At 37.5% G+C, this 19090-nt stretch overlaps 4 protein-coding genes across 4 annotated transcripts; 2 read left to right on the forward strand and 2 right to left on the reverse strand.

The window, feature by feature from the left end:
* The first annotated feature begins 5 nt into the window (after nucleotides 1–5).
* Nucleotides 6–3459, forward strand: LOC110759696 (Protein prenylyltransferase superfamily protein). The gene is made up of 9 exons (XM_021961794.2): nucleotides 6–341; nucleotides 793–857; nucleotides 1131–1179; nucleotides 1347–1441; nucleotides 1563–1648; nucleotides 1737–1796; nucleotides 1888–1969; nucleotides 2559–2672; nucleotides 2960–3459. The coding sequence occupies exons 1-9, from the start codon at nucleotides 155–157 to the stop codon at nucleotides 3128–3130; spliced, it is 909 nt and encodes a 302-aa protein (XP_021817486.1). The 5' UTR covers nucleotides 6–154; the 3' UTR covers nucleotides 3131–3459.
* A 404-nt stretch (nucleotides 3460–3863) lies between these two features.
* On the forward strand, nucleotides 3864–5920 carry LOC110759698 (Ribosomal protein S3Ae). Its single transcript, XM_021961795.2, has 7 exons — nucleotides 3864–4016; nucleotides 4132–4179; nucleotides 4328–4433; nucleotides 4689–4826; nucleotides 4940–5125; nucleotides 5225–5425; nucleotides 5583–5920. Exons 1-7 carry the CDS (start codon nucleotides 4006–4008, stop codon nucleotides 5673–5675), a joined length of 783 nt encoding a protein of 260 aa, XP_021817487.1. The 5' UTR covers nucleotides 3864–4005; the 3' UTR covers nucleotides 5676–5920.
* A 433-nt stretch (nucleotides 5921–6353) lies between these two features.
* LOC110759637 (Tesmin/TSO1-like CXC domain-containing protein) lies at nucleotides 6354–10717 on the reverse strand. Its single transcript, XM_021961721.2, has 10 exons — nucleotides 10389–10717; nucleotides 9840–10003; nucleotides 8987–9728; nucleotides 8310–8761; nucleotides 8149–8223; nucleotides 7818–7998; nucleotides 7479–7574; nucleotides 7304–7370; nucleotides 6973–7093; nucleotides 6354–6889 (listed from the first exon to the last, which is right to left on the reverse strand). The coding sequence occupies exons 1-10, from the start codon at nucleotides 10449–10451 to the stop codon at nucleotides 6586–6588; spliced, it is 2265 nt and encodes a 754-aa protein (XP_021817413.1). The 5' UTR covers nucleotides 10452–10717; the 3' UTR covers nucleotides 6354–6585.
* Nucleotides 10718–11895: 1178 nt separating this feature from the next.
* LOC110759616 (protein NDL2-like) lies at nucleotides 11896–15206 on the reverse strand. The gene is made up of 11 exons (XM_021961701.2): nucleotides 15013–15206; nucleotides 14769–14868; nucleotides 14461–14558; nucleotides 14239–14327; nucleotides 13794–13854; nucleotides 13624–13710; nucleotides 13417–13494; nucleotides 13284–13340; nucleotides 13113–13168; nucleotides 12633–12768; nucleotides 11896–12474 (listed from the first exon to the last, which is right to left on the reverse strand). Exons 1-11 carry the CDS (start codon nucleotides 15070–15072, stop codon nucleotides 12235–12237), a joined length of 1062 nt encoding a protein of 353 aa, XP_021817393.1. The 5' UTR covers nucleotides 15073–15206; the 3' UTR covers nucleotides 11896–12234.
* Nucleotides 15207–19090: the final 3884 nt, after the last annotated feature.

Raw genomic sequence — 19090 nt, forward strand, 5'->3', positions numbered from 1 at the left:
CGAGAGTGAGCCTGCATAGAGAGTTGGAGAGAAAGAGACAAGTGCAAACTCCTGAGAAAGTGCGTTCTGAGTAAACTCCCTCTCTCTTCCAATCACAGATCCAAAAGCCGGCTAGAGAGAGAAACAAGAGGCTTTGCTTGTCGAATTGGCGAAGATGGTGAGCAAAACAGAGGAGACCCAGTTGAACAGGCTCGAGAACCAGGTCGATAATGGAGGAGGAGGGGCTTGGGAGTACCTCTGCCTGGTCAGAAAGCTCAAGGTCCGGCGTTCCGAGAAGGTGCTAAAGCATGGCTTGTCGATCTTGAACGACATAAAAAAACGATCAAGTCTTGGCCCGGACGGTGAGTTTTGAGCTTCGGTTGTTGGTAATTCCATCTGGGATTGTGTGTTTTTATCAGATTGGTTTGAATTGAGGACGGATTGGAATTGCTTAATACGGTGAAGATTTTGGGTTCTCTGCAATTTGGCGGGTTGATTCTGTGTTAAGTCAATTAGGTTTTTGTTGTGTTGCGTTTGTTTGATCATGATAGCTTGATTTGAATTGAGCATGGATTGGATGGAATTACTTAATGATGAAACAGGCTGAGCTCTGTGCAATTTGATGTGTTTGAATTTATATTAATTCAATGGGCTGTAGTTACTTTGCAGTCTATTCTGTCATAGAAGCTTAATATGAACTCAGTGTAAACAAGGCATGTCTTTGGTTATATGCATCCTCCAATTTAAAGTTCCTCTATATTGGGGAGAGCTTTCGATTTCTGACTAACAATCACTTTGTATTTGTCGATGTAGAATGGACTTTATATGAGCAAGTTGCAATTGCAGCCATGGACTGCCAATGTCTTGATGTTGCAAAGGTATAATATTTGCTTTGGCCTATACTTTTATAATTGCATAGCTTTAATTTTTGGCCTTGCAACTTTAGGCTTCCCTGCTTAGAAGGGGGGTCAAATATTGGTTTTGGTATAACCTACTCTTTATTTGAGAGTTGCATATCTGTGTAAGGCAAATGTGCTTTGTCTTTCCTTTTAAATTAGTTGTAGTGCTCATGTTCTATATTGAGTATATTCTGCAAATTATGGAAAAGTTAAGTACGTTATCTTATGCCTGCCCTACTTGAACTTTTGCAGGACTGCATTAGGCTTTTACGGAAGTCATTTCCAGAGAGTAAAAGAGTTGGTAAGAGGAAATAACTGGTTTTGAAGTCTGATATTACATCCTGTAGTGGTATCAAGATATTTGGTACCTTTTTTATAGGAAAAATATTTGGCTAACTGGAGTGGAAATTAATGTTGTTGGCTGTTGCTATGTGGTGGCTTAGCTATTTTCTTTGGCATAAATCACAGGCAGGCTAGAGGCTATGTTGCTTGAGGCGAAGGGAGCTTGGGCAGAGGCAGAGAAGGCTTACTCGAGCTTTTTGGAGGAAAATCCACTCGATCAAGTAAATCATATATAAATTCTTCTTGCAAAGATGGATACGTTTATTTCTCTTTTATATGAGAAAAATAACGTCTTTTCTGAGGAAAGATAAAGGAAAACGATTATTTATTTTTCTTATGCAGGTAATCCATAAGAGAAGAGTAGCTATGGCGAAGGCACAAGGAAATATTTCAGTAGCCATTGAGTGGCTTAATAAGTATCTGGAAATGTGAGGCATATGTTAAATTCCGTGAAAGAAAATTATTTTATGTCTGCAAGAAAAAAGTTGCTAAGTTGTCTTTTCCCCCTTTTGGCAGATTTATGGCTGATCATGATGCTTGGAGAGAGCTGGCTGAAATATATGTTTCCTTGCAGATGTATGTTTCTGGCAGACTTATCAAAACTTAGTAGCTTCAAATTGCCTATGCTTTGTTGTCAATTGATAAGTTGTGTCTCTCTGTAAACTAGGTACAAGCAAGCTGCGTTCTGCTATGAGGAGCTGATATTATCTCAACCTACTGTTCCACTTCACCACTTAGCATATGCTGATGTATGTAACCTTTTTTTTTCCTTACTGTCCAATAATTCCTTTTCTTTTTTTTTTACATGAACTTTTTCTTTGTTGGTTTTCACGGCTAAAGAATAATTGTGATTAAAGAAAAGCTCCTTGTACCCTCTTGTTGAAGGGTGTAAAAAGTAACCTAAATCTTCTTATATCATCTCCCAAATTACTGTTACACTATACCAGCCTCCCTTGTTAACAATGAATTTCAGCTAGAGTCAAGACCGGCTTCTTTTTTTTATAAAGTTAGCCATTAAACTGAAAAAATTACATACTAGAGTCAAGCTAGAGTCAGAGTTAGGATAGGATATCCTGAAATAGAGGGCCAATGAGAGAATTGATTTTGTGTATGAACTCCAAATATGAACACCTTGTATCTAATTTGCAATGAACAACCTTGATAGTTGATCTTTTGTTTCCGTGCTATTTGGAAACAACAAAATGTGAGTCCTCTGAGAAAGAAGTAATGTAGCATTGCATATTCAACATGTGGCCATGATTACATGCTTTAACAGCACTAAAGAATCCCATTAAAAAGCGAGTAAATGTCTGATATTATGCTCTCTGTGGTCAACAGGTGCTTTACACACTTGGTGGACTAGAAAACCTTCAGACAGCAAAAAAATACTACGCATCCGTTATAGACTTGACTGGGGGCAAGAATATCAGAGCACTTTTTGGTATTAACTTGGTGAGCTCTCTCTCCCTCTTGAGGTGCATTGATTCAGAGATACACACACATATATATTGGAGTAATTCAAGTTTTAGACCATCGCTGATCCTGCTGGAGCTTAGAGTTATCTATTACTTTCTATTTTCCCATCTGAGTTATTTTTGGTGTATTCGTATGATTCTGAAATAAGACACCTGCTATTTAATTTCATTATTCAAATTGTTCTGTCTGAGCCCTTTCTTTTATCCATCTTGTCACCAACTTGAATTACTGAAAGAAAGTGTTTAACTTCTGCCTTCTTCCAGTGCACTTCTGCCATTGGACAGCTTGCAAAAGGAAGGAACAAGGAAGACAAGGAGAGCGCAGAGCTACAATCACTGGCAGCAACAGCCTTGGAGAAAGACTACAAGCAGAGAGCTCCCGACAAACTTTCCCTGCTTACTACTGCCTTAAAAAGCTTGAAAGTTTCATCATAACTCCTCTGTCTTTGAAGAATCTTCGTATAATTGCCCCGACTCCGATAGCAATATCATAGTTATGTTAAATGATTTTTTGCCTTTCTTCTTGGTTTGTGTCTTTTTTTCCCAAGTCCTTAATAAGAGGACGTGATGTATTCTTTAGGATGCCAGTGCCACAGTGGCTAACTAGGAATGTATGAGTGAGTAGTGAACCACCATTTCCCTTCACATTTACTTTCAGATTTGCACCTCCCGACTGTGTCTTTTGTGGGTTTAATCTTCTTTTTTCCATTTCTTTTTTTCTACTGATGCAATGCAACTATTATATTAGGAGGACATTGATGCTATTCTTTCCCATCCTTTCCTTTCCTCATCCAATTTTCACTTTTCAGTTTTCGGGCAATATTATTAATTATTAATTTGTTTAAATAACTTTTCTTTTTTAATTAACTTTATTAAAATCATGTTTAGTTTGTATACTGACTAAATTCTTATAAATAAATTGAATAAGGTGTTCAGATAAGAGGGAGAATAAACGTGTGATACATTTATCCTTTTTATTTTTGGAGGAAGAAATTTAGAAGAGACGATGGAAAATATATATAACCCAAGCTATAGAAAATAGAAAAGGGTATAATCCAAAATAATATAAAATATATTTTTCCATCAGAACCAAAAACAAAAGATATGTAATTTGCAAAAACAACAATTAAATTTTTTTTAATTTTAATGATGCCATTTTCGTAAATAATCGCATTAAGTAGTGGCAATACAAGCTGAGAAAGACAATATAACCCCACTGTCTAAAACTAGGGTTTGTGCTCTAGCTCATCTCTCGTCGTCATTGCCTCTTGTTCGCGTACCTGAGACCTAGCCACCTTTCCTCTCACAACATGGCCGTCGGGTACATCTCCCTCCTTCTCTCTATCTATCTCTCTCAAAATACTTACATGCGCATTTATATGCCTGTAAATTTTTTTGTTGGTTCTCATTTGACTCAAATTGTGACGAATTTGCAGTAAGAACAAGAGGATTTCGAAGGGTAAGAAGGGTGGGAAGAAGAAGGCGTAAGTTGAATTCACAAGCCCCTGGTTTTGTTTGGTCTTATTTCATATATGTAAAATGTGTATTATATTGTTAATTATAAAAAATATAGAGTTGGTTTTTTGTAAGAATCATATTTTGAGGTTGACATTATTGAATAATATGATGCAGAGCTGACCCATTTGCCAAGAAGGACTGGTATGATATCAAGGCTCCTTCTCTCTTCACAGAAAGGCAGATTGGCAAAACACTTGTCTCCAGAACTCAGGGCACTAAGGTCTCACTCTCTCTCTCTCTCTCTCTTTGTGTGTGCATATGTATGGATATAATATTATATGTATCTGTGTATTGGGTAATATTTTATGGTTTTTTTATTATCTAACATCCCCTGTAGAGCAGTTTGATTTAGATCAGGGAATAAGGAAGCCATGTATTTGTTGTGCTTTAATCATTGTGGTGACCTGCACTGATTAATATCTGATTTGTTGCTTTTATTGAATTCTGATGGTTTGTTTTCATCATTATCGAACAGATTGCTTCTGAAGGACTCAAGCATCGAGTGTTTGAGGTTTCTCTGGCTGATCTCCAGAAGGATGAGGAGCATGCTTACAGGAAGATCCGGCTAAGAGCGGAGGATGTGCAAGGGAGGAACGTACTCACTAACTTCTGGGTATGGTACTGCATAACTGCTATTAAATTTTCTTGAGTAGTATATAAGATATGGTGTATTTTTGTTTGAGTTGTGAACATTGAAGTATATTTTGGTCTTTTCTCTATTTCCAGGGAATGGATTTCACCACTGACAAGCTGAGGTCATTAGTGAGGAAGTGGCAGACACTGATTGAGGCTCATGTGGATGTAAAGACTACTGATAACTACACCCTTAGGATGTTTTGCATTGCATTTACCAAGAGGCGTACAAACCAGGTCAAGAGAACCTGTTATGCCCAATCCAGTCAGATTCGTCAGGTTTGTTTTAACGTTTCATTCTCTCTTCCATGTTGTTTATTCTCTGATTCCAAGTAGCAATGTTGGGTTGCTTTATTTTTGGTCTCGTGCTCTTGTTAGATTCGACGCAAGATGAGGGAAATCATGATAAACCAGGCTGCATCCTGTGATCTGAAGGACTTGGTGGCAAAATTTATTCCTGAGAGTATTGGCAGGGAAATTGAAAAGGCAACATCCAGCATCTACCCACTGCAGAATGTTTTCATTCGAAAAGTCAAGATCTTGAAAGCTCCCAAATTTGATCTTCCCAAATTGATGGAGGTATGTGTATCATGCAGGTTTCCTCTCCAGTTTCAGTTTCATGTTTCTCTGTGTAATCAGATTCTCTGTCTTGTTGTGGTGTATGAACATGCGTAGATGAGTGCTATTTAGCAATGATCAGTGGGTTTCTGAAGTTTTTCTGTTCTGTTGTCACTAGGTTCATGGCGGAAAAGAGGACGTCGGTGTGAAGGTGGACAGATCAGCTGAAGAAACAGCGCCCGAGGGAGAGACCGAAGTTGTTGGAGCATGAAGCTAGCTGTGCTTTATTAAGCCATCATTTACTTTACTTTTAGGGGAGTTTTGTTTGTCTTTTCAGACAGATGCAGAGTTAGTGCATCCTTGAGAGTGTATTTGAACATTGTCTAGCAGTTGATGTTCGATTATCACATGAAAGATGCTTTAGTAATTCTTTTAGAAAAATTTTGTATTGTCGACATATGGTCATCCTTTTCAATGTCTGATTCTTTCGAATACAGCTGCTGAGGTTTTGCTCTACTTGTGATATTTTCTGCTATCCGAATGTTTACCCAGCCGGCCCATTGAATATTGTAGGAAAATTGCCTTGCTTTTTAACGCCATTGAGGAGTCTGCATTGCATTTTGGGAATTAATGTTCGCTATTTGCTATAGTCATGTATGTGGTTTTTTCTTTTTACATAAGCCAAAGGAGGTAGCTGCTATAAAATTTTCATTTACCATTTACTCAAAAAATAAAAATAAAAATAAAAACCAATTGAACTGATGCTACAGCCTTATTAGCTGTAGTCGGATTACTGTTTCAAATCGAAGCCATTCATAAACCAAGTTCATGAAGTTCTTTTTATTTCTGTTCTAGCAATAATTCTCACTACCAGCAAGGATGCGGCTGTGCTGCTCCGGCAATTTGATATTATCTTAGCATATTTTCCAGTTGATTAAAAGACTATGCAAAGAAGAAACAGTAAACTACACATCCGATAACATTGAATAGAAGACATCAGGTAAACTTGAGTCCTTGGTGATTTTTGGGGCAACAACTCTTATCATAAGAAAAGATAAATTTTGCAAAAAGCCACATCTGTGATAAAATTTGTATCACAACAATGCAGCAAAGAATAGATAGGCCTTAAGCCTCAGCATTACAAAGGAAAACGCAAGGGCTTGACTGGAGCTTGTGGGAAGTCAATGCTTCCGTGGAGATGCAAGAGTTGGGAATGGTGGAATGGATCTCAGAACTAACTTCCTGCCGCCCCTCCAAGCAGCTGACCCGAACTCACTACCGCCGTGAGGAGGTGAAACCCTCTTTGAGTTTGGAGAGGTTGACTTCACACCACTGGGTTGTGAGCAGCTATTATCCAATGCCTCAAGAGTTCCCTCTTCCGGAATTACCTGAAGATGCTTTTCAGGCTGAGGAGATGACAGAACAGAATGTAGAGAAAATATTTTCGGTTTCCCACTAAAACTGGCTGTGAGTTGGCCTGAGGGTCTACAAAACAAAATAACCTTCAAACATTTATAACATGAAGTTACATACAGTCCATCAATCTAACAAATCAGTCGATTAAAAACCTGCAAATCCCAGAAAGTGTCATTGGGAGATCTTGATCCTTCACTCTCCCTAAGCTGACGTCTGTTGCATCCTTTTTCCAAACTCGTGATTTGTGTTCTTCAATTTCACTTTCTTCAGCTTCTATTTGATAAAGAAGAAGAATAAATTGAAAGTACAAAAATTTGTCGATCCTATTAGAAACATAAAATAATTTGTTAAATTTCGTATGACCACTCTTTTTTTTTTCCTATTTTTTCATTTACTTGCACTACGTATGAAGCACATATACAGGGTAAGGCAAGTAGCCCTCTGTTAGCTATGAGATCCATCATATAAATCATGTTTGCTCACCATCTTTCCGACCGAAAGTGTTTTTACACCCTATGCATCGGCAGAGAATGGAGCATCCAGCACCACCCTTGATAAACAAATTAAAGGGCCCATATCAGTTGGTAGATATATATCAAAATATTACAGAGATTTAGAAGAGCGTTACATTCATAAGAAACAGACTAAAAGTTGGTACCTGGAAGCATTCACAGTATTTTTTCAAGCAACCTGATTTTCTACAATTGCATCCCCTTTTATGCCTAGCTGAAGTTGGGGTGGAGTTAGTTTCCTCCTGCATGGGGGAAATTGTGAGTCTACAAGGTTATAATTTATAGCACAATGCAAATTTCATAAGAAAATAGTAGCAGATAAATCATGGCATCCAACCACCACAACACAATCCTCACTATGACTTTTGTGATAAATGATCTCTCCAATCAAAAATTGGATTGCAATGCAGTGGTGCCTCCTAAATCTGATGTTTCGATCACTTATTTTCATGTCAGAACGTATAATGTCAGTCATAATTTCTAACCCCAAATTGTGGAGCAGCATTGATGCTACCAATCACTTTAGGAGCAAATGCAAGTGGGTTGCGAGATTCAATCAGTCTGCGAGTCTCTACAACAATGTTTTCGTAAATAGGCTTGTTGAAGCATTCTTGACATGAACAAGGCTCAATACAGTAGAGACCAGCAGCAAAACAGTCACAGTAACTGCGTCAGTGAACATAGGAGGTCAGACTAGGAGAGGAATGGAAAAGAAAGAAAATGCTAAAATACTAATCAGTCAATATAATGCAATAAACTCACATTTTTAGAGATAAAGTACACGCAATAATAGGCAGGTACAAAAAAAAAACTCACAGTTTCAGGCATTTTGACCTCTTACAGTTACATCGCTTGCAGGCCAAGCTTTCTCCTACATGTTTTGACTTAAGCCTGCAAGGTATCAAACGTTAAAACAATAGATTTCAAATGGTGAGGTAAAAAAGAATATGGTAGTCAATAGAATCTTCTGCACATGCCTTTTATTCTCAGGACTACTATGGTCAGATTCTACACCAACTGGTGCACATGCTTCGGGAGGAGTTTCTGCAATATGAACTTCACTTTTGCATGATTCATCACGAGAAACCTCACTGGGAGTCAAACAAGTACTAGATATCTTGGAGTTCGGAGTCTCTGTTACTTGACTCTCAGAAGCCTGAGTCTCATGGTTTACAACTTTACTTGAGTTACTTTCACTAGTAGTTGCAAGAGCATTCAAGTGCAAACCAATACCAGGTAACCTAGAAGATGAATAATCACAACCTGCTGTAGTTCGAATCAACTTTTTTTCTACAAGGGTGACTTCACAATTGGACTGTAATGGGACTGAATAACTGCCACTAGTATCACATATTGATTTCCTTTTGTGAGTTTCTGCCCTTTCAAAATCCAAACACCTCCTGCTTATTGCGTACGACTGAGAACTATGCTGAACATGGTTAAACAAAATTGTTGCATTATTATAAAGTCAAAATGTATGTACTTGAGACTCTGTGAGTGCGTCTGTGTGTGTGTGTGTGTGTGAGAGAGAGAGAGAGAGAGAGGAAAAATTCATAAAAAATAGAGTAGGGAATGCCAAGACATGAAATGAAAGTCATCGGAACCATTGAGTCATTAACCTCTACAAAAAATATTAGTCAAACCAGTATATTACCTTGCAGCTAGAATGGATACACTTTGGGCACTTGTCATCCACATTTAACTTATCCAGCAAATTTCTAGAAAGTATTGCTGGTGCTTCATCTGTTTCCTTCAAGTCCCCAATACCTTCTGATTGATTACTGAACTTTCCCAATTCATATTGTTCACTAGAATCAATAGGACCAGATTCCATCACCTCCATACCATCGTGATTGTCTTGTAGGATGTTTGATATAAAACAGATTGCCCCAGGATCTACTGTTTTAGGATCCTCCCCGTCAGAACCCTCTTCAATGGTTGTTGAATCAAAATTTAACAGATCAGAAGCATCTGAAATCAACCTCGTCCAATCAACTCCAGCTGCTTCTTTCTCACGCTCCATTCCGCGAATTCTGCGCAAATCTGTTTCCCTTTCAAATGAAGAGTGCCTTTCTTCTGAATGATGTACAACGGACTGAACAAGTGATGCCGGTGTGGCAGCTGTCTCCAGCACAGTATCTGTGGCATCACAAGGCACATTTCTATCTGGGCTACCAGAACTATACTTCAAGGTATTTGACAACTCAATTGCTAGTTCCAAATTCTCAGTTGGTATTGCATTGGTAACCTCTGTACCTGAACTTCCAGGTGTAAAGCATTCTGATTGCTTAGAGCCAAAATAAGATTGTTCAACAGCAACTGGGACACTTTCAAGTTTATCACTTGGGTTTGGAGTCTGGAATGATTCCGGATTTGATGCCTCGGAGGAGTGATGCCTGACAACATTAACAGGACATAAAACACTTGTGTAAAACTAGCAACCAAAATGCTTTTTTTTTTTTTTCAAATTTTAATTCATCAAAGCAGGAAGAGATGATCAATTATACCTTCTGAGTGAGAATCTAGTTTCACCGAGGGAAACATTCTGTGGAGAAGTAAAAATAGATGGAAGAGATGCAAAAGTTAGTGAGTTGAAGGTGTGATCATTTCCTCTGGACTTGACTGGCTCAATTGGAGAAAGATTGCTAATGTAGTTGAAGACGGGGGAATCCTGCATGTTGAGAAGCAGTCATTCTCACTGTATGGCCTTGCAAACGTAACAAATTTTAAATAATTGAACTAAAAATCACAAAGGGAGGTACAAATATCCTCAAAATTGTTGCAGATTAGAACAATCCCATTCCATTTATGCACAGTGGCAAATGACAGTAAAGCATAGGCACAAACATACTAAAAACACAAATTGAAGCAAACCAAGATTCTCAAATTCAAGCCTCCATTTGTGACCAAAAAACAACCAAATAAACTGAACCTGAAGCTAAAACCAGAACCCATAAAACCCGAAAAATCATAAATCATAAAATAAATAAATAAAAATTTTAAACTCACAACAATTGAAAATGAAACTCGGTTTGCCTTGTGTACAGAAAACAAACCTCATATTTAGAAGGAAGAGGAGTGGTGGGGGTGGTGGTCTGATTCTTCAGAGGAGTGTCCATGCCCACAGCATAAAACTTCAGCAAATCATCACATCTCTCTTTCTCTCTCTACAATTTTGAAAGGAAGGCAGAAAGAAAGAAAGAGAGTGAAAATATTGGAGGGACTTGGGAGGGGGCGCAAGGCGGGAAGAGAGGGATTTCTCTTCTTTTGTTTTTCCCTGTGGGGACCGCCCTTGACCACTGACAACAAATTTAGACGACGTTGTCTTTGAGGGTTCGTTCATCAACACGACATGTCGGTTCTTAATAGGCTCGAAAGTACAAGACGGCCCAATTACGATAGCACCAGAACGAAAAGCCTAATTAGATTTTACCGTGGCCCACAAGTAATTGCCGGATTTTGGGAAATGTTTTCTTTTTTAACTGCGGAAAACTAATCCAAACTAAATTAGGAAACCCAAATTTCTTTTGGATTTCCCAAGTTGGTAAGGAGATTAGTCCGATTTCCATATATGTTGATCGGTGGAAAGCACATTGCATTAAGAACCAAACCCTAGAAGCCAATTACCACTTCCTAGATAGCTCTTCAGTGATTTCCTTGTCCAACACACCTCCGAATTTGATCATCCCATGACGATAAACATCACCATAAACTTGTGTGAGCACCATAGTACTAACCAGGAGCAAGTCACGAAAGTCCTGCGGGTGCCTACAAGACCGAGAAGCAAACGTCGGTATGATTATACGAAGATGAAATCTCTCATCTCCTTCATTGAAAACCTAGGCCTTAGCCCTGAAGAGTTTCAAGAGAAGATTAGGCAGCTGAGGTACTCAAGAGACTACACTTTCCTGTCCTCTGATGAACGCGACAACAATAATGTTCACGCGGTCAAAGATGTTGACTTTGGCCTCTATAGTGCGTTGACAAAAGCTATCAACCGTGACATGCGAAGTCACCAAAAAGAAAATCATAAAAATCTTAATCAGTTGCAGACATCAAAATCTGGCAAAGTTGAATTTGTAGAACGTCAGAAGAAGGAAAACAGTAAATGTCCAAGAGGTTTGCGTACACTTGTTCTTCATGACGACGAAGATGACAACGGAGGAGATGAGGTACCAAGATGAAAAGCCTTGAAGTGCAAAAGGGAAAGTTAAGATTTTGGCGAGAAAGATCTACGTTTAATTAGTCTCAGAATCGATGATATATATAGAATGATGAAAAAAGAGGAAGTATAGACGTATTTGTTGTTAAGCTTAGTGAACAATTTACGAGCTTTGGATTATAATGCGTGTAATGTGTTGCATATGTTTAGTTATTAGTCAAAAACCCCTTTCAATTTTTATTTTATATTTTTATGAGTAAAGTGGGGGCTAAGCCCAAGCACATCTAAACAGAAATAACCATAGGCCTCAACAGACAACCACTTCAAGTTAGATTCCACCTGAGTGATAGCAGAAAGAGCATCTCCCAGTAATAAAAAAAACTTTGACATTTGACAAAATATAATTTAAAACAATCAAAATTAATATCGGCAAAAATGATCAAGACCTGTAGGATCTGTGGTCAGCTTCTTACAAAATTTAAACAGTTGTAAATGTGTACGTATGAATGCGTTATAGAACAAATCTCAAAGAATTTTCTACCCAACTACAACATTTTCCTAGTTTAGCTATCTAATCTAAACCTATCCTCCCCACCACTACATTCAAAGAATTTCCTACTATCTGATACAGCCATATACATGCAAAGCTTTCCAATCCCCTTCTTCTGTTGTGACATTGGCAGCATGCAATACAATGGAATTGTCTTGAAACTTAAGATCCTTACTTACACATATGTCCATCAAATTTTAATAGCTACCCGGGTTTTGATGGGTTTGAGCTTGATTCCTAGACTCTCAGGAGAAAGAAGTTCTGGAGCTATGCATGATTGGTTTGAGGGACTGGTGGGATTGGAGTCATTACTTGATGAGGAAGTAAAATGTGGTTGTCTGTAGTAGCCAAAACCCCTGAGGAAGAACTCAATCGGAGTTATCATGGTGTATGGGTGCTCTTCTGTTACCAGTGAGCCACATGCCTGAACCTGTCAAGGGCAGAAAATATGCCTTGTCAAACAAGCATCTTGATTGTCATTTTCTTAGTAGAATACTGATGTGCCACACATGTTGGGTCCCTTAACAGGAAACGATAAGGTAAGTGGAGGGAAGATTTATTAGTGAAAGTATTAACTGGGGAACCTACCTCAACAAGAGCACAGCTTCTTCTGTTCATTTTGGCATTCATATACACAGATTCAGCATGGAATGGACTACTGTCACCCACAAAAATAAGTGTCTTACACTGCAAATTCTTCAAGCCCTCTGTAAGGTCATGCCTCCTGCAAATAAACTTTCAATTAAGTTCATCGGATGCAGAAAGAAAACTATGAAATTTTATCACATTTGGAAAGGTGCCCACATGCAAGACTTCAAATCATTTCTACTAACTTGCAGCTCTCTCTTTGTTCTAATCCACTCAATTATTGAAGCAGAATTACAGGTAATATTTTCAATATGAATTACTCTAGTACTAGTTAGGTGCAGATCATATAAAGTACGTCAATTTCATGTTGCACTGCAAATGACTTGAGGCAGAACACATTACAGGGAACCAGATACCAAAAAATAAAAATTAGAATGATATGCAACAGAGCACATGCTTATTGCAGTGAAAAGATCTTACTCATTAATTGCTTGAAGGAATCGCATGACATTCAAACTTTGCCTTTCATCCAGTAACTGTATTCACACGTCATGAAAAGAATTAATAGCAGCTCAGTCATGTACATTTTACAATGTTGACATTATAAGAACTCTTTACAGAGTAAGCAACAAATTGTTAAAAGTTCCTTACCCTTCGGCAAGCTTGTATAATATCTGATTCTGCACCATGTCTGCCAGACCTAAGCTCCTACATAGGAAGAATATAAGTATATAACAGATATCAAATCAGAAATGACCTGATAAAAAAAGGTAAACTGCACTACCTCACTGAAGTATCGCTGCAGAAGGCATTCCTTCACTACATCACACATACCATAGAAGTATAGCAAGTTCAACAATACCTGAAAATTTAGAGTACATAAAATCTTAAGCAGGATGGTCAATAAGTCAATCTAATTTTACTGCATGTAGAAAACTTTTACCAGAAACAAGTAGACAAACAATATCAACTTGGTAATGGAAATTATAACCTTGTTGTAAAGCCATTCAGTCCACGAAGGTACTTTGCAGATTGGAGACACGAGTACTAACCCAAGCACTCGTTCTTTATACTTCATCTGCCGATTGGAAATTAAATGAAACAATTACTAAATCAGAATATCACAATTTGCCAAAGGATAAGAGGATATTGGTGACTTACTGCAAAGAGGGTAAGGATATAAGCACCAGCTGTTACACCCAAGCACATGACTTCTTTCAACCTGGATTTTAGTTTAAAAAATGAAAAAGAAAATTGAGAGATAGAGGTAAGCAAAACAGCAAGTAAAATACATATAATCTCCTCTAGATTACATCAGTCAGAACATAAAATTGTATATGCATATTGTTGAAATGAAAAAATTTCACATTTTCCCTCAACACATATTTTGCAGCTTCTAGTGGAAAATCATCACTGAGAACCTATTCTCTGTGGTAGAACATTTTATTAAATTCTCTCATCTCAAAATACAAGATTGTATCTCTCCAATAGTAACTTTTGTCAGCATATGCTAAAGAATCAAAAGTAAAAACACACGTATAAGCAATCATAATCAGTATGTGATAATAAAGCAAAGGAAGTTTGATTGCTGGAATCAATAACTTACCCAAAGAAATCAAGCACTTCGACCACCTGGTCTGCAAGGTCATCCACGCTAAGCAAGCGGACATCTGAAGAAATCACATCAGCTCCCAACTGCAGACACTCTTAAACAAATGGGGTAGAATACTCTATTAAAATCACCAAAATGTTATGAAAAGAACTCTTAACAAACTTTAAATATAAAAAATATATCTAAGGCTGAAGATGTGGGATACATATAATGGACCTCATGGCCGGGTGCATCAATGTGGTAAATGCAAAAGTTGTGAAGCAGCAACGAAGCAGCATCTGAGCAAAAGAGGAGGCCTTGGAAACAGGACATGTCTGTTGAAAGTGTTTTTTGTTTATAAGAACATAAGCAACTAACACCCAAAAGCAAATAACACCCAGACACTGAAAATTCAACCTTTTTCCATACATTGGGGATCAGAATAAAACTAAAATAGCCATTCCAACTACCCCAAGAACATGCATTAAGCTTCAAGTCCAAATAAATCATTGGCAAAAAACAAAAGAACAATAATAGAAGCATACAATTGAGAGCAACGTCAGGGTATGTTATCAAAGCAGGCTTTCCTTGATCCCCACAAACAAGCACAGAGACTGAACCTTTGCTTGTGTTCACCACACATTCCTGCAAAAGATTCATACATGAACCAAAACAGGATGCAAACGAAAACCCATTAAAGAAAATATAAAGACAGAGAAAGAAATGCAAGTTGAGGCTCAGGAAAACACAAGTGCTGCTTTCTTGACGGGCTTGTAAATTGTTTGTTACCTTCCCTCCTAAAGGTATCATATCAATGTCAATGGAGACTGAGTCACTCGAATCCCCCATGACTCAGTTACTAAGTGCGGATTCTTGAACACCAGAACGAAGCTCTTCTTTGCTGCTTCTTCTTCCTCTTCTTCTTGTTTCTTCTTCGGGTCCTCTTTTCTCTCTCTGTTTTTATTTCTGAATTATGAGGCACACCCCCCAAGCAGCAAGTTTTCCTGTTTTGGCGAAATGACAATTGTCGCCTCCGGTCTATGATTTGATTGCTGGTCGTGGACCGGGTGTTGGCTTTGGATTATCCAAGTGACCGTTGCAATGGCAGGGGTTCTTGTGTAATTTCGTTTGAAGCATATTACAGCTATCTGACACCTGGACGCCGCAGAAAATGAATAATCCCAGACCTAGTCTATCATAACACGCCAGCTCAGCACTGACCATGCTTAGCTGCCTCCTTCCCTTTGTTTCTTTTTATTTTTTATTTTCACTTTTAATTCCTATTGTTTTTTTTTTTATATATATAAATGGAATGGATAAAGCTATGCAACTTTATCACCATGTTTTTATTTTTAGAATCAACTTTGCGGCCATTTTGGCTTGAAATTATAATGACATAACATGTTACATTTGTTTAATATAGTGCCCGTAAGATTTCACTTATTTAATAATTTATAGGGTTTCTTGGTGATTCCATACAAATAATTTGGCCAAAAAGGAAAATTTTGTTTATTTTCTCGAATTAAATAAAGAGCAAGTTGTTACCAAAAATAAGGATTTAAAAGGGTGAGGTATATGAGGAAGCAATTTAGGCATTATGCATCATCATCACTGCATCTGATGATTGATATGTCACTGAGGACCCATTATACGTTAATCACGGCCAACCTTTTTAGATTACTAACAATCAACCTGAAAAGATGTTCTGCAAAGTTTATAGCTCACATAAATGACATTCATCATCTACAAAATTGAGATTTTATTTTAACTTCCAATTTTTTGAAATTTTTTTAACACATCTATTTTTGCCGTAATCCAGAGGAGAAAGTTATAGTTTATAAAATAAAAAATGCTGGTCATACCACATTGTGTACTATTTCTTTAATAGAAGTAGGGCCTATTGTATTTGTGGGCTCCACCTCTAAAAGAGGTGATACACAATGTGGTATGCCTAACATTGCTCTTATGAAATAGTAGGTCTTGTTTAGCGGTCAATATGAAAACATTGAATTAGACTTTGAGTATTGAATTAGACTCGTTCGGCGAAAACTAATCTCTTGCGATCCATATCCAAACTTGGAGTCCCTTGTATTTTGAGGGAGTATGTTCAGTTGTGAGCCGTATCCAAACTTGATCGATTCGTGAAACTCGTATGCATCAATTGGGGGAGTAGTTAGTTTAGCATCCCTTAGAAAACTTGGCGTCTCTTGTTCTTACAAGTTGAGCTTTCTTAAGCAAACCTAATAAGAGGGAGGGGAGTGATTAGCGGAACACATACACACACGCGTATTTGCAGAGATGGGGAAATCACACTCACGCGAATTTGTCGGTCACGTAGGCGACGCACCCGTGGACTATGAATGCACATGCGGCTTTCGCATTTCTATTTTTCAATTTAGTTTTGGATCCAGAAGCTGTAGCTTTCAGATCCTACAAGGGGAAGGAATGCTCTGGCAGTTTGGCAGATATATGAAAGGCAATCCTTTCTTTCTCTCTTTGGGTCCATGACTTCACACTACGTTTTCAGGGCTGTGGCTGGCAAGAAGCCCAAGTTGAACCAACCACTTGTTTTTTAACACATGCCTATAAGCAGCTACATGGACCCAACTGATCTTACATTACATGTTTTAAACCTCAAAATCATGGCTGCAAAACATTCAATCCTGCCAATGAGGTTGGTTCAATTCTGCAAAACCTCAAAATCATGGCTCCCTCTAAACTTTTTTTACAAATTTAGTTATATACTCAATGTTAGACATAGTCTTATAAATAAATACAATACCATTTAAAAATTATAAACACACAAAAAAAAAAACTCAAAACTCACGAACTATGCATTTTTTAAATTTAATTAATAAGATGAAATACCTTTATTACCATTTTAAGATAAAATTGGAATTCTAATCCCTTTATCTGGCGTTGAAGCCATATCATAACTCATTTCTCGAGCTCCATTCTCTCATCTTCATCTTCAACCCCAATTTTCAATTTTTGTTCTTCCATTTCTTGTTTTGAAATCATCTTTTTCTTTGGACTTTTTGGATTGTGCGGATGTCTATGTCTCCTCTCCATTGCTGGCTCTGACACTTTTTCAAGGGACCAAGCCTCAGCTCCCCAAATTAGATAATCTCGATCTCTCCAAGTTTGTTCTCCTATACTTTCTTCTTCATCCTTTTGTTTTTGCTTGTAGATTTGTGGACGAAGGTATAAGATTGAGAATATGGTGGAATTTTACACTGATATCAAAGGAACCTTGATCTCAACAAGTCGTCACGGCGGAAACGACAGCCAATGACCTTGTTGGTTGTTCCAGAGTATTGCACAACGACAACAACTCATCATCTTCAGTTGTGGAGGAAGACAGGGATTTCGCCGCGTCGTCGTCGTCATCGTCATTGATTGGTTTGGACTTGGGATTTTTAATCTTTTACTTCAATTATGTGTTTCTCTTCGGATTTAAGTTGATTTGAGGAATGTATTTTAAGCTTTGATGATCGATTTATCTTTGTTACTATTTAGGTTATGTATCTCGTTATTTTTTAACACTGTACTTTTATGACAGAGTATTAACAATGTACTTCTATAATAGTGTATTAACAATGTTCTTCTATGACATAATATTAAAAATGTACTTCTATGAAGAGCCCCTGCTTGTTTTCGTGATTTTTTTTCTTAATAAATTGTTTGGGTTTTTTTTTTAAAAGTCTGGGTTGGACTTGTTTTGGGTTTTTTTTTATTATAGTTTTTTCGTGTTGGGCTTTTTTAAAGTTAATCAGTGGCAATTATGTAAATTATAGGAACTTTAACACCCATTTCTTATGTAGTAAATGAGTTTTGGGTGTGTTTCTAAAATGCGTTCCATATGGGTTATTTTTTTTCATTTCAGCCCCTATTTTGGGTATAATAGTGAAGCTCCCAACTTAAAAATAAAATAAAAAATCAATTCTATGAACAAAAAAAAAAACACATTCAATTCAACTAATGAAATGAATCCATAAATGAACAAAGAAAATACTAGGAATTACAAGGTTCAAATAAGTTTCAGTTGTATTTCCATTAGTCCTTTGCAGCAATATCTTAAGTACTAAGACCCTACAGAGTCTTCAACATGAAGAAATCACACTTTAAAAACGCTATGTAAATCTCAACCAACCATTTTTTACAGTTCCATGCAACACCAAACCAGACATGAATTGACCATTAGAAACACCACGACATATCACTTTCAAAGATTCTTCCAAATCCAGACATGAATGGACCCCATTATATTCTCTTGACGTATGCTCTCTCATTTACTCTCTTGAGAAGCAAAGGGGAAACAAGGGGCAATTTCATACACCAGAAACAAACAATGAGAGAAAACAGATATCAGAAACTCACAGTAGAAAGTATACACTTGATATCCTTGAGATCCGATGCATTGAAGCACCGTGTGCTGCTAGACAATTAGGCTCCACAACTGTAGAAGATTCCTTCCAAGGCTTGAAGAGAAAGATCAGTCGTGACTTGTCCCCTTCTATCCTTAAACTGATGCCTAGCACATACTTTTGCTTCAAACTTTCACCCCAAACATAAGGCAGGACGAAGTTGTGCAGGATGCTTCTATCACAATTATATACATCTCTTCATATTCCTTCAACTACTTACAACTTTTACTTTCTACAACCCTTCTTTCCACCTATTGACTAGAAACCGTAGTCTTTATGAACATATCAACATCAATAAAGTATATTTTTCAAGACCAAAGATTCTTTTTACTTCTCTGTTTTCTATAATGTAAGGTTTCAATCTTGAGCTCAACAAGGAAAAGCAGTAGAGACCTCCATGAATTGCTTAATATCACGCGAAAGCTTCAATAGCATTAGGT

Source organism: Prunus avium, chromosome 6 (assembly GCF_965620075.1).
Source record: "Prunus avium chromosome 6, drPruAviu1.hap1.1, whole genome shotgun sequence".
NCBI classification, from domain to species: domain Eukaryota; kingdom Viridiplantae; phylum Streptophyta; class Magnoliopsida; order Rosales; family Rosaceae; genus Prunus; species Prunus avium.